Raw genomic sequence first — 16,913 nt, forward strand, 5'->3', positions numbered from 1 at the left:
CGTCTTCAAAAGGCTGCGGAGCTGATTGCAGGGCTGAGGTACAACCCCCTCTCTTCTGGCGCTACGGGCGCCACTAGGAGAGGGAAAGGCTTTCGTCCACAATGATCACTCTCTCGTTGAATGTTCGTAGGCTTGGAACTGCGAGAAGAAGAAAGGTTCTGCGTCGATTGATTGGTAGATGTAGACCTGACATTGTGGTTTTGCAGGAGACCAAGATCTCAAACTTTGATCACTCCTTTCTTAGATCTTTCTACAAGCATCGCCCTATAAACTTTTTTCTATTACTTCTTGCAGCCTCTCTGGAAGTGTACTGACTATTTAGGACCCCACTATTCTTTGGGGGATTTTGTTTTTCTATTCTTTTTGTGACATCTCTCTTTCCCTTACTAACAGTGATGGTTTTGTTTGGTTCTTATCGAATGTATATGGTCCCAATGTTGTGGGTGAAAAGGAGGAATTTTTGCCTCCATCTTGAGTATCATCACTTCATGTGGGTCCCCTTGGTGCGGTGCTGGGGATTAAGGGACCCCATGAAGTGTTTACACCTTCTACTTTCAACCTCCAAATGCTTATGTTTGATTCTTTTATTAGCTTGCATGGTCTGTTTGATTTTGATGTGGTGGGGAACAAGTTTACTTGGTCAAATATTTCTTCGGTCGACCTGATGTACAAGTTGGACAGGTTTCTAGTAACCGAAGGATGAGATACTCAGTATCCTAAGACTGTGGTTAAGGCTGCCCCCCGGATGGCTTCCCATCACGTTCCTATTATTATGGACTCTGTTGAGGTGTCTTTTGCACCACCACCTTTTCGTTTTGAGCTTATGTGGTTAGAAGATAAATCCCCCTTGGTCAAAAGTACCTGTGACTCTATATGGATGGCCTAGTTATGTTCTCACCAATAAGCTTAAAGGACTTAAGTTTGAGCTTAAAGATTGGGGGAGGAGGAATTTTGTTGACCTTGCGAGTAAAATAATGTTTCTGGAAGGGGAGATCATGCATTTGAATGCTCTGGAATAGTCAGAGGATACACTTTCTCTAGACCAAATCTCATAAAGGATCTCTAAGAAGCTTGACCTGGACGATTTACTGATGATAAACAAGATATTTTGGCTCCAAAGATCTAGATCCAGACGGGTGAAAGCAGGAGACTTAAACACCAAGTATTTTCATGCCATTGCTAACTCCAGATATCGGTCTAATTGCATCAGTGGTTTGTCCATCCCTAGTGTTAATATGGACAATCAGGATGTTGTGGAGAGGGCCATAGTCGAACACTTTTCTTCGGCTTTTTCATCTCATCCCAGGCTTCCTTTTGACATTCATTGTGTGCTTTTCAAGAAACTTTCCTCTTCTTCAATTGAAAACCTAGAAGTTCCTTTCTCAGTTGAAGAAGTTAGAAATGTCGTCTTCAACTTGCCTAGAGACAAGGCGTCGGGCCCTGACGGTTTTCCCCTTGCTTTCCTTCAAGAATTCAAGGCAGTTGTAAAAGATGATATTATGTCTTGGATGTATCAGGTCTATGTAGATGGCTTTGTCAGAAGTGTAATTAATTCTACTTTTATAGCCTTGATCCCCAAGAAGACCATTATCCAGGTCTTAAGAAACATTAGGCCAATCAGCTTTCTTTCGGCTTTATATAAATTACTAGCCAAATTACTGGCCAACCGGATTCATCTGGTTCTTAATGAAGTTGTTGAAGGTCCTCAGATGGCCTTCATTAAAGACCGATATATCACGGATGATATACTTCTGGTGCAGGAGACTATCCACACAGCAGAAACCTCAGGCTCCAAGGGTATTATATTGAAACTGGATTTTGAAAAGGTTTATGATATGGTGGAATGGGATTTCCTAATTGAAATCATGGAACTCATGGGCTTTAGGGGCATATGGAGGAAACGGATCCATGGATGCTTGTCTTCGGCCCATTTCTCGATGCCCATGAACGGTAAACCTAACATGTACTTCCATGCTTCTAAACGTCTTCGTCAAGGAGATCCCTTGTCACGATTCCTGTTCACCCTGGTGGATGAAACCTTCAGTAAAATGCTACAGGGTGCGGTGGATGGTGGGCTTATCAAGGCATACTAGCCTTGCGAAATGGGATTGTTCTTAATCATCTGCAGTATGCGGATGGCACCCTCCTCTTAATGAAAGTCATTGACGAGAATATTCAGAATGTTTGACATTTTCTTGAACTGTATGAGCTCATCTCGAGAGCTAGGATTAATATAGATAAGTCTAAAATTATTGACATTAACTGCCTTTCTTCTGAAATGTCTAAAATTATGGGCTTCGTGGTTGGAATGTGAGATTGAAATATTCCCCACCAAGTATCTTGGCCTCCCACTCTTTAATGGGTCGGCCACTAGATCTATGTGAGATCCTCTCATTCAAACTCCTCTAGTAGAGCTAGGTGGATGGAAGATCAGTCCTCATTAAAGCCACCCTATCCAATTTGCATATTTATTATTTGTCCCTTTTTGTGGCTCCTGCTTCATGAATTCACAAGATTGAATTGCTAATGAGAAACTTTTTGTGGAGTGGCTCTCAATTAAGAAAAAAGATATATTTGGTAAGATGGGCCTCAATCTATCTCCCTAAAAAGGAAATAAGTCTTGGAATTCAGAGAATAACGAGACCATGTTTATTAAATGGTGGTGGAGACTTGCTAATAATAGGGATTAACTTCGGGCAAAAGTCATCCTTGGAAAATAATGAGGGATCCAGATGGTTTTATTGCCAAAAAATGAACTAGACTTTCTAGACTCTCGTCAGTCTGGAAAGGGATTCATCGGGTTAGACCGCTATTTTTTGCCTATTATAGAATTTTGGTAGGGTATGGAGTACTACTAACTAGATTTTGGCATGCTAAATGGTTGGATGAATACCCTCTCAAACGTGTTTATCTTGATCTCTATAACAGATCTACGTAGAAACAGGAGGTGCTTGCAAATTTGGTTTATGTTTCTGGTGATCATTTGGTTTGAGATATCAGAATTGGCACCCAAAGGGTTGATGCTTCAATCGAAGAATAGTTTCAGGCGTTGCTAACATCGTTGTATACTATTTGTTACTATCCCAGGAAAACATATATGATAATCTGGTCACTGTAACCTAATGGTCAGTTCTCGGCTTCCTCCTTGTACCATGAGATCTTTAGAGGCCGTTATATTGATGATAGGCCTTCCCTTTCCAAGCTTTGGAATTGGAAAGCTCCCCATTAGGTCAAGACCTTTTTATGGCTTCTCGGATATAAAAGGCTGCTTATGATTGATCGGCTAAGGAGAATGGGGTTCATCATTACGAATGTCTGTTTACTTTACAAAATGATGAAAAATCTATTGACCATATCTTCATTCACTGCGTTTTTTCTACAGCTTTATGGGATTAGTTGTTGAGCTCGGCAAACTGGATTTGTCCCAGACATGCCGAGACACATGCATGGTTACAACAACGGTGGTCCCCTCCCTTCTCTTTTGAGAACCTTATTTACCTTTGGCACATGGTGGTCACAATTAATTTTGACCATTGGATGTGAAATTGGGTAGTTGCATTCATTTTATTGACCAAGCTCAAAGTTCAAACAAAATTTTTTCGAACTTATGACACACTAAGCTATCAGATTTCATATCGGATGGTTGTAAGTAATTATGACATCCCCGTACTAAAAGAAAATGGTCTTATATCGTATTAGCAATACATAACAATAAAATTAGGGAAAATATCTTCATACCCCCTACTTTTAAGTTTTATATCTCAAAATAGCCAAGGTTTCAAAATATTTATTGGGTCATATAAATTCCAAATCTTGTATCTTCTAACCCCTTAAGCTAACTTTATCCCCTTTAAACCTATTTTTTTGCCCCAAACAAATATAATAAAGACATATTATTTTTTAACACCAATATTTCTCTCTCTTCACGTGAATTTCTCCTAAATCTCTTTCCATGACTTTTTCCAAACCCTCTCTCTCTCTCCCCCTATTTTCCCATTCTTTCTCTCTCCCTAATTTATTTTTATATATATATTTGCTTGATTTCTTTGGATTTTTTCTATTGATTGATTGGATATTATTTGCATGAATGATTAACTGTATATAGATTGTGCTTATTTTTTTAACCCAAACTGAGAGAGGGGTTTCGGGAAACACGGGGTAGAGAGAGAAAGCGAGACCTAAAGAGAGAAAGTGGTGAAAAATGCAGAGAGAGAGAGAGAGAAGGGGTTTGGAAAAATCTCAAAGAAAAGAGAGAAAGAGAGAAATTTGGGGGGAATATACCATGTAAAGAGAGGAAGGGTTTAGAATGATCGTATCTTTTTTATATTTGTTAGAGCTAAAAAATAGTTAAAAGTAGGTAAAGTTAGTCAGGGGGTTAGGAGATATATTTTGAATCCTTGGGTCCATTGAGATATGAAAACCAAAAATAAAAAGTACAGGGATATTTTCCCATAAAGTATAAGCATATTCATAAACAATTTATTAGTATTCTAATTTTTTTAAAGTGTCATAATGTTCATTATCACAATCATATTACAAATATATTTAATAATAGTTATATCTATTATGATTTAAGGGAGAATTCCAAAGGTTTAGAGAGTAAAATTGGAAAGCAAGAAAGATTATCGGCAAAAGAAGCAAATATCAGACCGCCTAGCGCCTAGGCGTCCAAAAGGCCTGGTCGCATCTCCTAGGCTTAGGCGGCCAAATTGGGCGGTGGTCTCTGGGCGGCCGCCTAGGCGGTACGGAACCCACCAAGGCGCCCGCCCAGTGCTCAGCTCTGAGCGGCCACCCAGGACCTGTTCCTCGCCCAGAGGCGAAAAAGTTTTTTTGGTTTTTTTTTTTCATTTCTTTTAAGATATAAAAGTTTAGAAAGATAGGTTTTAGGTTCATTTAAAAGAAACCCTTTTAGAGAGAAAGAAACATCCAAAAAACTGCATTTCATTGGATCGAATCATCAAAGTCTTTCTCAAAGTTTGGAGTTCAAGCAACCAAAATAAGTGCAACTTTTAGATTGCTTGTTTTATTTTGAGATGTCTTCTTCAAGAGCTAGCCAAAGTGAAAATCTTGGTTGGAAATATGGATACAACCCGAATCCGAATGACAAAAATTGTGTTAGATGCAATTTTTATAAAAAAGATACATAACCGATTTAAAAAACATCTTGTCGGTAATAAGGGGGATGTTGCCCTTTGTGAAAATGTTCCTGAAGCGATCAGATAGGAGATTAAACAATTTATAAGTTGTATAAAACAAAAACAAGAACAAAATCGTTATCATTGATCTATTCTTGCTACTCTTAGAAAAGTGACTCGGGTTGGAAGTATGGGTATAACCTAAAACCAAATGATAAAAGTTGTATAAGATGTAATTTTTGTGAAAAAGATACCAATTGGGGTATTAGCCAATCAAAAATACCTTGCTGGTGTTAGAAGTAATGTTGCTTCTTGTACAGAGGTTCTTGAAGCAAGTCGAGAAGAGATTAAACATCTTCTGAATTTTGAAGAACCAGAAAAGAATGAAAACAAGCCTTATTCTATGGAAGTATCTTCTCCAAGTTCTAAACGGAATGGTGATCCAGGTTAGAAGTATGATTATAACCCCAATCCAAGTGATAAAAATCATATTAAATATAGTTATTGTGGAAATGATACTAATTGGGGCATTTACCGATTTAAAAAACTCCTTACCGGTATTAAAGAGGATGTTGCCCTTTGTAAAAATGTTTTCTGAGGATACCAATGAGGAAATTATACAATATTTGAATTCAAAGAAACACAAACAAAATGGTAGAGCAGTCAATAGTCCTAAGGCCTCATCTGCACAAACTAGTATGAAAAAGGTAGAAGAAGAAGAAGAAGAGGAAAAGACAGATCCAGAAGAAAGAGAAGAGAACGAACATTATATTGAAAAAAAAGATAACTCTAATGATGATGGCCTCGACGCTGATGCATATGATGAAACTTATCCTATTGATACTCCTTCTGATGAGATGATGATAACGACAACTTCAGACTCTTGTCTCTTGGTGCTAAATGTTGAGTCGGTTGACTTTTGTGTTGAGTCATGAGTGTTGAATTTTATTATACTGTATATTTTCTACATTTTTGTTAGATTGAGTGTTGACTTTTATATCATATCTACACTTGTCTGGTTTTACAATTTTATTATTTTAACAATATGAATTATCAAAATTCTCTTCTCAACATCTATCTTCTTTTTTTTCAACTTGAAATATGATATTACATTGGTAATAATTTTGTATGGTTTTTATTTTTTTTCAAATTTCAACTCGCAGCCGCCCAAGTTCTAGGTGCTAGGCGGCCTGAACCTCCAAGCCTCCTAAAACCTGCCTAGCGCTTTTTGATACACTGAATGGAATAGATAAATACATGTCAACTGCATTAGAATTCAAACCTTAAATGCATGGCACATAAAATTCCGGCGAATATTTGTCATAGTGCACACAAGCATGTGGATGCATGAAAGAGAGAGCGAGAGAGAGAGAGAGAATTATGCAGGAAATATGCTTTTTCCGTTTCTTATCATCTCTCATTTCCAATTGCTCCAGAGTTTGACAGGGACCAAATCACATTGTACAAACAAATAATGATAAACAAAAACTATACATCAGAAGAAAATCTGTTCGAGCATCTTACCATCCAAAATGCTCATATTCATTTGGAAATTATACTGGGATGAGACCAGGGACATAACGAGACAAAACCTCAACAAGTATAAACAGGGGCACAAGTTTTACAACCACCACCAAAGAGAGATGGACATTTCTCTCCGAGTCATAACCACTTTGGCCAAGAAAACCAACAAACAAACTTAATGCCCATCTTCATTCAGCTGCAGCTGCTCCTGCCATCTTCCCCTCCTAGTAAGAATAATAAGTTGTCAAGAAGCTAATCATTGTTTCGACTTTTGAAACTCTAACCATCAAAAGCTCTCTCTTACACAACCCCATGCAAGCCCAGGTAACTTCAGATATAAATACCAAAACCTATGAATTGCCAGGGAAATCCTTTTCATGCTCCACAGGTTGGAAAATGTATCGACATTTCTCTCTCTCTCTCTCTCTCTCTCTCTCTCTCTCTCTCTCTCTCTCTATGTCGCTCAATCTCTTCATGTGGTTGCCTCTAGCACAATCAGCATAGCCTTCGGAGTCTCTGATATCAAAACCACACAAATCAAACTGGGGCCTCTTTCCACCCTCAACTCATGCAATGGGAGCCTACTCCACCAGTTGAGCACGCAAAGATAGAATACAAGCTTCACTGAAGCATTTTGTTAAGACCAAAGCAGCACCCACCAATAACAAACACAGGCGACATATACAGAGGACCAATGAAGTCACTAAAGAGAGGTGATATGTATCATAAGATTCCATTTAAAACACGTTGGTAATAGTCGTACTGCCGTGTCCGCCAGGCATCCAAACTGCTACTGATCAGAGAAAGCACCAATGACACGCATTGCTGCGTTGTACACAACCATGGGATACAAACATCAAAAAATAAAACAGTTAAACTTTGCTATGAAAAGTCGACACAAAGGATGAACATGCAAAGAAAGATGGAAAGATGATTATGAAAACCTCTTCAGTTAGGCTTAAATGAAACCGCTTCCTCAAGTTCTGGATTGTTCGTGGTCCGCCCCTAAAACAAGGGAATCCCGAGTCCTGAATTCCAAAATTAAAAGAATTGGAAATGTCATAAAGGTGATGCCCAGGTTAAATTATGTTTATTACCATTTATCTTATTCTCAAAAATTTTACAATGAAAAAAGCAACAGCCTGATGACAGTGCTATCGGTCAGACAGCATCCTGTGCTTAGCCTCAAAATGGGGCATCAATTCTCATTTAATTCCTTATAAGAAACAAATAAATAGCAAAGTTCATAGCTAGCAAGAAAATTAATGAAATACAACTAATGAAATACCACTAATGCAAATTCAGAAAAGATTAATAGAATTTGACGATGCTAAGCTCATCTCTATATCTTTGCAATTACATTCAAAGAGAAAAGAAACAAATTGTTGATGTGAGAACTTGCACAACCAATTGTCATATTAAAATGAATTTTCCCAAATTCTAGTGAAAGTTAAACATATCCATCCACTGCAGCTATGAATTTATATATTCCAAAATGTAAGTCTCTAGCACCCACTTTTTTATACTTGAAATAATGTTATATGGACGGGACATGCCATGAGAAGTATCTTTGAACATTGACATATGCACTTCATGAAGGAACGGCTATTTTTCATGAGGCAGATATCTGGATAATTATGACTTGAATCAATCAAACAGAATTTATGGTCTTGTAACAATCCTCCCATGCTCTAATGCAGGAGAAACAATTGAGGCTACACAATGAGGTATTCACTTTCAAACTGTTCATAATTCAATTTTCAACAAGATATAACATTGTTCACTAGTATAGATCATACAAAATCAAAGGCATGAAGATAGCAAGGGCATCACATCAAGTCAACCGAGGTATCAACAAGATATGGTTGAAATATAAGAACGAAACAACTACTGAATACAACAAAGGAGAAAATCAAGTGTAAGTTTCTATTACAAACAAGACTATAATTCTTTAGTAATACGTATAACATTACCTGCAGCATTTCAACTAGTAGTATGATACGCTCAGCATGTTTTCGACAAGTCAGAAATCCTTGTATACATAACACCTGTAGAAATGATTTGAATGCCAGTGCAGTTAAGCCCAATTTAGATGATTGTACTGGAGTTCAGCAATTATGTTTGATCCATAACAACTTTAAGAAAATAATAACTGACTAAATACCTTAAAATAGTCAAAGAACTCGCTAGGGATACCCTCTGCATCAGAGTCCATCACCTATCAAGAAAATAAAATTTAAATATCAATTCACATACTCCTAATGATTTCTTCATGATATCCAGAAGTAGCAGCAATGGAAAAGTACCAATCTTCTCCAAACAAACAGCTAACCTCAAGAAGTTCACGAGTTAACTTAAATGGTGCACTTTCAAAATTCACATTCCCAGGAGAATTAGACAGCATGAAACCAAAGTCAATGTGTATAATATGCCCTTCTTCATCCATCAAGAGGTTCCCATTATGTCGATCTTTCACCTAAGAAACCACATCAAAGGAGAGAGGAAGACCAATCATTCAATGTTGAAGGAAAATGGACATTTTCCTCACAAGAAGCTCGAAAATGCATGTCATCAATAAAAACTACATAAAAGATGTACTGGCAGAAAACAAAAGCTTTACAAAATAAGATTATAAGGCAGTATAAACTGTAAAGATGGTCATGTATGCATGTAGGTGCGAGTACACATCCACACACATAGGTTGATGATTATGTAGCAAAATTTCATAGATTTCTTCCTACTTTGAGATGTCAAGATGCTTGTAGTTACAATTTACTAGTCCACACTCAAGATTGAATAATGACCCACCATTTGTTGGCACTTACATTACCAACACCTTTAAACGCATTTCTTCTACAAAAAGATATTGTGATCCAAATGGGTATGCGTGTGCATGAAAAAGATTACATACGCCCCTGGCCTAACTGCCATAGCATTAGCTCACAGGTCAAAAACTCCAACAACACAAAAATATGTAGGGGGATTTTATTGACCCCAAATTCGCAGGCAAATTACTTTGATTTTTTTCATAGCTACTAATTAAGCATGGCAATTCTGTAACCTCAGGGATTTTCTGTAGACAACCAATCTGTCTAGGGAAAAACAAATCCATGTCTTCTTGGGATACTACATACTGAAAATCTTCTAGATTTGACCTGTAACCTCAAGCTTTTCTATAGACAGCCAAACTGTTTTCCATCTACATCAGAGAGCTACTATATGTCTCGTCCATAAGTTCTCTTGCATATGCAGTAATCCTTGCGCGAATTACCAGTACACAAATACCATTGAACAGAACACAAAGGTAATTGGAAAGGTATTATTCCCCTTTTAATGCAAATCACGAAAATAGGGTCACATATTGTATGTCAATCTAACAACAATGAAAGAATATAAATAAAAAGCAAACTCAAATGTTCCAAAGGGACATGAAAGAAAACTAGAACGAATATAAAAAAAAGTGTACAGTTGCTACAACATAAAACTACAAATAAGCCATCAAAGGATACCTGCAAAAGGTAGCACAATATGGAATATCCGGCCATACTCTCCACAAAGTTTCTCTGCAGAAAACATAACACTCGTTCAATTATGCCAGCAATAATGCACAGTTTTAGAACCAAACATATGTAAACTGAATCAATAGATCAGCATCACAACCACAGAAACACATCATTGCATCTAGAGTAATCAAAAGCACAAGCAGCCCCAGGCATTAGATAATATGAGGCACCTTTCTTTGTGCCAATTAGCAAGGTGGCTAAATAACATGTTACTTATTAATACATGTTGTATTATAACTATAATAAACACAAACTTGAAGACAATACATTTAAATATACACACATATATCCAAACATATAAGACATTTCTGCACCATGTATATTGTTTGTAGTGTATAGACACGATATATATATAATCGAATGATGAACATGCATAAGCGGATCCCAGACGCAAATGCCAACCTAGAATCTGCCACTGGTCTTACTAGCGAGACATCACTTCGTGGAGTCGTAAGCTTCTAGTAGATAGCTTCTGACTTCAAGCTCGTCTAGGGGTAGCAGACCCACCAAGACTGCCATTAACAGCCTTTTTTGCTAATAAGTTGCTAATCATGCCACTTAGAAAACTGATAAATTAACTTCTACAGCATAAATATTTTCCATCCATAATCAAATGTTCCGACTTAGTTTTAGGAGAATCTAGAGGGAAAACAAATTCCGATAAGGAAGCTTAGTGGTGGAGTGATGAGCTTCAAAAGGCCATTAGCGAAAACGATCATGTCATAAAATTTGGCAATGTAATAGAAATCCTCCAAGCTTAGAAGAATATAAAAAGGCTAAGAAAAAACCTAAACAAATAGTAAGGCTGAACTTAAGATTTATAATAATTAATACAGTAAACTGGGAACAAAAAATGGTGAAGAAGATGTCTTCAAATTAGCAAAAATGAGAGAAAAAGTGTAGGGATTTAGACCATATTAAATGCATTAAGAGTGAGGATCATATAGTTGTGGTGAAGGATGAAGAAGTCGACATATGGTTTTAAGATTTTATTTTAAAAAATTATTAAATGACGAACCATAGTTACTAGGAACGGTAACATGAGAAGTTTCGGGAACGGGAACAGAAGCATGGAGCGAATCTAGCTCGAAGTTCCCTGGGCCGCGAAGCAAGCTCCGTACATGGCCTAGGGATGGGTGCAAGTTCCATGACTTCTAGGGAGCACATTACTATATAGACGGGAGCGGTTCCCTACGAAAAGGGATCATGTTGCGTCATTCTTAGGATTGAAGTCTCCGGAGTTCACTATTTTCGTATGTTGAAAATTGGGAGAGAGTTCCATTAGATAGCATGTTTAACTCTTTCCAAATCCACGATTCCAGTATCAATGTCATAAAAAACCATGGCATTGAGAATGCCTTTGAATTTTTGATGTCATTGGAGCATGATTTCATACTGAATTCAGTAAACAACAGTATTGGGGTGCATTGAAGCATGATTTCATACTGAATTCAGTGTAAAACCTTATTGTGATGCCTTTGGAGCATGATTTCACACCAAATTTAATAAACAACATTATTGTGGTACACAGTGCACCACTACACCTTAATTATTCAATACCCTTCTCTAAACTGGCACTTGATGCTAAGCAAGATTTATCCTTCTCAAATCTATACTATTGACACTCAAGAATGGGCTAGATTTCCCATTTCGACCAAGTTTGTAATCGACGATTGAGCACATGCATTGTGCTCATGCACGAGTATACTATGCATTATTCCCTCAATCAAAAGACTCAAAACACTAAATACTATATACAAATAAAATAAACTTTGTAAGTGTAGCTCGCTCGCATGGTATAGGATACTCGGTTCCTGGGTGTGATGGAATCATGATTCCAAATGATATTGGAGTAGGCATGCAAATCTGGATCCCACTTGCTAGGGAACTCATTCCCAAATAATAGGAATCGAGTTCCCATAACTCTAGGTACGAGATCTGAATACACAAGGAAGCGTCTAGAATCAAGATCTGGTCACTCAGAGCCAGGGATCGAGATTCTGGGGCGGAAGCAGATCCCTACATGAGCGCTCCCGATAACTATGTGACAAACACAATACGAACGTAGCAGTAAAAGGACCCAATGGCATAAATAAGGGCAGATGCCACAAATACATTCATAGAATTAGGATATTGGAAAGTGAAAAAAGCTTTGAAGATGATGAAGATAGGAATGGATTTAGGACCAGATAGAATTCCGATAGAGGTTTGAAAGTGCATGGGGGAGATTGGCATTGACTAGCTAATCAAGTTGTTCAACAAGGTGTTGAGAACAAAGAAAATGTCAGACAAATGAAGAAAAAGTATAGTGGTACCTATTTACAAGAACAAACGAGACATACAGAATTGTACGAACTATAAAGGGATCAAACTTATGCGCCACACTATGAAGTTGTGCGAGAGAATGACTGAACAACAACTAAGACATGCAACGAGTGTATCAAACAAGCAATTCGATATTATACCAGGGAGGTCAACAATCGAGGCTATTTTCCTACTTAGGCAACTGTTGAGAAGTTTAGAGCGAATGAAAAGACCTTCACATGGTCTTTATTGATCTAGAGAAAGCTTATGATAGAATTCCTAGAGATTTGAGTTGGAGGGCAGAAGAAAGGAGTCTCAAGACACTACATTGACCTGGCGAGAGATATGTATGAGGGAGCGCTAACTAGTGAAGAGATGAGTGAGTTTTCAGTGACAATAGGTCTATATTAGGGGGCAACATTGAGCCCACACTTCTTTGTCTTAGTTATGGACGACTTAACTAAGCACCTACAAGATGAAATACCATGTTGCATGTCATTTATAGATGACATAGTTTTGATCGATGAGACCCAAAACGACGTCAACACAAAGTTAGAACTTTGGTGGGATGCTCTAGAACCTAAAGCTTTTAAAATTAGTAAAACTAAAACAGAGTATATAGAATATAAGTTTAGTAATAATAGGAATAGAGACGAAGTAGCTAAAATTGACCGCCAAGAAATACCAAACAAAGCAGATTTTCGATATCTTGAGTCAATAATCCAAGAAAATTGAGAGATTGAAGAAGATGTTGCACATAAAATTAAAGCTGGGTGCGCAAAGTGGAGATGTGCAATCGGAGTTTTATGTTATCACCCTATACCAATGAAGCTGAAGAGCAAGTTCAATAGAACAGTTATGAGACCAATTTTACTTTAAGTGGTAGAATGTTGGGCGATCAAGAAACAACACACCCATAGAATGAGTGTAGCTGAGATGAGGATGTTGAGATGAATGAGTGGCAAGACAAAAAGGGATAGAATCTTAAATGAATACATTCGGGAGAATTTAGGTGCGGCACCAATAAGCAATCAGATGAGAGAAAGTAGACTTAGGTGGGCTAGCCATGTGTGGCGCGGACATAGTACAACACTTGTTAAGACGTGTAAGTTAGTTCAAGTGGAAGGCTCAAAAAAAGCATGGAATAAGCCCAAAAGGACACAGTTGGGAAGTTATAAGAAAGATGGGGACTTATAGCCTCACTGAGGGTATGGCCCTTAATAGAACTTTTATAGCAGGCCAGGATTCGTGTAGCCAACCCTAATTAGTTGGAAAAATGCTTTGAAGATGATGATGATAAATTAAATGTTTCGAATTTTGACCTTGAAGCTTCAATTTCTACTACCAACTGAAGTTTTGAATAAAACTTGCGCAGAACCATACCATTATTAGCATCCAAGAAAAAAATCCAAAGAAACATCTAATATATAGGAAAATAATCTGGTGTTGGCCATACCTTAGTGAAACACATTGTAAATCAAGTTAGGTAGGAACAAGAACAAATATTAGAAGGCCATATAAGAAATGCAAATTCACCCTTAGTAAAATAACATACTAAAGTAGGAATCCATCACATATGAAAGAAAATATCACCTGCGCAAGCTTAAAACTAGGGGAGTTTTCTTGGTACTTTGCAACAAAGAAATCACGCAAGCTGGTGACATTAGGGAACCTGCTTTTGATGGCATGCAATGAAGCCTGACAGAACATGGAAAGAAATAAGAGTTCATATTGCAACATGAAACTAAATGTTTTCAAGGGTAAAGAAAAGTGAAATTACCGTATCTGGGATTGTCTCAATTAAAGCAGTGTAGGAAGAAGTAACCAAGACTTCATAAGGCCGCAACCAAAGTGGCAAACCAGCTTCTTGATAAATATCTGCATTATATACAAAAGACATTTGGCCAATAAATACACTCCAAAATTAAAATTAATTTGCAAGTACATGTACATGCATTGATAATGTGCACGAACTTTAGATTTGTGTATCACTCTTTGTATGTGTAAGTGCAACTATAACGGTAAGACTCCGACATAGATATACGAGTAACTAAATAACAATCCACCAACGACACATGCACACCACCATCCTGTCCCTTACTCCCAAAGGACAAAAGCCCTCATCTAGCCAACTTCTCCACCATGATAAAAACCTGCAAATATTTTCCCTTTAAAGCCTTAAGAGATTTCTTGACAAGCATGTAACTGGCATTCTTTCACCCTCCAATGAAGAGCCCGGTCTTACCATCATTAGAAATCTGAATTCTTTTTATGTCCTCAATGTAAAATTTCTGAAATTCCCCTAAGCATTTCACACTCACAATGGAACAGTAAATGCTGCGCATCTGGCTCTCCCACTACGAAAAGGTCTCTCCTGGTAAGATCCTCACAAAGAATCAAGGAGTTTGACATCCTATAAAACTCCGCAACCTAGATTAAGGACTGTATTCAGAGGATTGCTATTTAATCTGATCCTATAGAACCCATTAAGAAAAATAAAAAAATATGATCCTCATAGAGCTAGTTGGAATAAAGAACCTTAAAATAAATAAGAACTAGTCTCTTCCACACAACATTTGGAAACTGTTGCTCGCTTGGTACTCAAGAAGGGCTGAGGCGAGTCAAATTGCCAAGTCTCAACTTGGCTCCTATTGTCTTTTTCAGCTCTTAAATAAGAGCAAAGAAAAATCCAATAAAACTGAAAAAGAGGGAAAACTAGAAATATTATATAAGAGAGAAAATTCTGAAAAATTATAGCATTAGAAAAATGAAAAAACAGTGGAAAGAAAAAAGAGAAGTTGTTGCATTGGAAACAAAATAAACATGATAGGGACATAATAGCCCAATACGAAACATCTTGTTACCATCATCATGCCAAAATAAAAAACAATTGGAAATTTTGAAATAACAAAGTTCGCTCTTCATGGGACAATGTCATCTTCTTCTCTAGAATCAAGTCTCTCAATTGGCTGCTTGTATCAATGTCTTAACATTTGGCTCCATTTGGCCATCAACCAAGACCAAAATTGGTCCCAAAAAAAAGAATCATTCGAAAAATAAAATTGATCCAGTTGGATGGCTCAATGATTGAACCTCAATGGGACCAGGGGAGTCCTCTAAACTGCATACTCCCAGGTTGTTTCATGGGACAAAATTTCAAAGAGAATGTTGTCTCATGGGAAACAACATCCATGGCTATCAAGGATTCAAAAACAGACCGCCAGGCGCATAGGCGCCCGCCTAGGTGCCCAAGACCCTAATCACCGCATGCCCAGCACTAAGCAGCCCAATACGGGTGGATGTACCAGAGCGGGCATCTAGGGCCGTCGGCCCTTTTCCCTTTTTTTAAGTGGCCGAAAAGGGCAAAGGGGCCCATTTTTGTCCCCCAAAGATAGCATAAATATATTATGGGGGTTATTTTTAACCCCCTAAAGTTAAAAAAACACCCTCAATCTATTTGTCATACCTATTTCTGAGAATCGAAAGTATTTTTTGTGGATTGAAAAACTTTCCTAAACTTTTATTTTTTCATTTAAATTATTTTTAGGGTGCTATTGGAGGTATTAGAAGACTTTTGAATTGATTCGTAGCTCGATTGAGGTAACAAACATCGAAAACCAGAGATTGGGAAAAAAGGTCAGTTTGTAATCTTTATTTGAGTTTTATTTTTCTCATTTGAGATGTCTTCTGCGGGGTCTACTACGGGTGGGGATCTGTGATGGAAATATTGTGTTAACCCGGATAACAATGATAGGAATAAAATTATGTGCAAACATATTTCTAATGTCGGCATAAATAGATTTACAAAACATTTTGCCGGTATTAGAGGTGATGTTGCCCCCGAGTAAGAAAGTCCCAAAGCTTGTAAGGAAAGAAACTTATGAGTACATTGAAGGTGAAAAGAATTAAAAAAAAAAAAAAAAAAATCCAAAGAAAAGGATATGGCAGAATTAAAGGCAGGGGTCCATATTTGTGATGATGATATTGACACTGAAGAGGATGAAGAGGGGGAAGAGGAGGTAGCCATGGTTGGTACTCAGAGCGCTAACAGTAAGGGATTTTGGGTCTAAGAAGCCTCGTATGAGAGGGCCTATTGATAGTTTCTTTACACGTAGCCCTGAGACAGTAATTGAGAAAGGGAAGGGAAAAGGGAAAAAACAAGTGACACTTGAAAATAGATTTAAGAAGGAAGAAAGAGGCCGGGTGATTCAGTATATTGCTCGGTGGTTTTACCATGCGGGCAATTCTTTTAACACCGCTCGCTTAAGTAGCTTCCATTCAATGTTGGCAGCAATTGAGCAATTTGGGCCAGGTTTGAAAGGCCCGACTCCATATGAGATTGGCGAGCCACTACTGAACAAATAAGTTGAGCTTAGTAGTCTAGTAC

The 16,913-nt window shown here is 37.6% G+C and overlaps 1 protein-coding gene across 4 annotated transcripts in view; it reads right to left on the reverse strand.

Annotated features, from left to right (window-relative positions):
- Positions 1-6,513: 6,513 nt before the first annotated feature.
- Positions 6,514-16,913, reverse strand: part of LOC18433351 (phosphatidylinositol 4-kinase beta 1) — a 33,394-nt gene continuing 22,994 nt past the window's right edge. For all 4 annotated transcript variants that reach the window (XR_016046765.1, XR_016046769.1, XR_016046772.1 and 1 more), the window contains exons 10-17: positions 14,307-14,404; positions 14,120-14,224; positions 10,169-10,222; positions 8,992-9,135; positions 8,824-8,877; positions 8,633-8,707; positions 7,604-7,687; positions 6,514-7,484 (exon numbers count right to left, since the gene is read on the reverse strand). Coding sequence is in view for 1 of the 4 variants with exons in the window: in XM_006843444.4 (XP_006843507.1) it covers positions 7,383-7,484; positions 7,604-7,687; positions 8,633-8,707; positions 8,824-8,877; positions 8,992-9,135; positions 10,169-10,222; positions 14,120-14,224; positions 14,307-14,404 (716 nt within the window). In the remaining 3 variants the exon portion in view is untranslated. The remainder of the gene's footprint in view (positions 7,485-7,603; positions 7,688-8,632; positions 8,708-8,823; positions 8,878-8,991; positions 9,136-10,168; positions 10,223-14,119; positions 14,225-14,306; positions 14,405-16,913) is intronic.

Source organism: Amborella trichopoda, chromosome 1, assembly GCF_054954075.1.
Source record: "Amborella trichopoda isolate Santa Cruz 75 chromosome 1, AtrichopodaSantaCruz75HAP2 v2.0, whole genome shotgun sequence".
Classification (NCBI taxonomy): domain Eukaryota; kingdom Viridiplantae; phylum Streptophyta; class Magnoliopsida; order Amborellales; family Amborellaceae; genus Amborella; species Amborella trichopoda.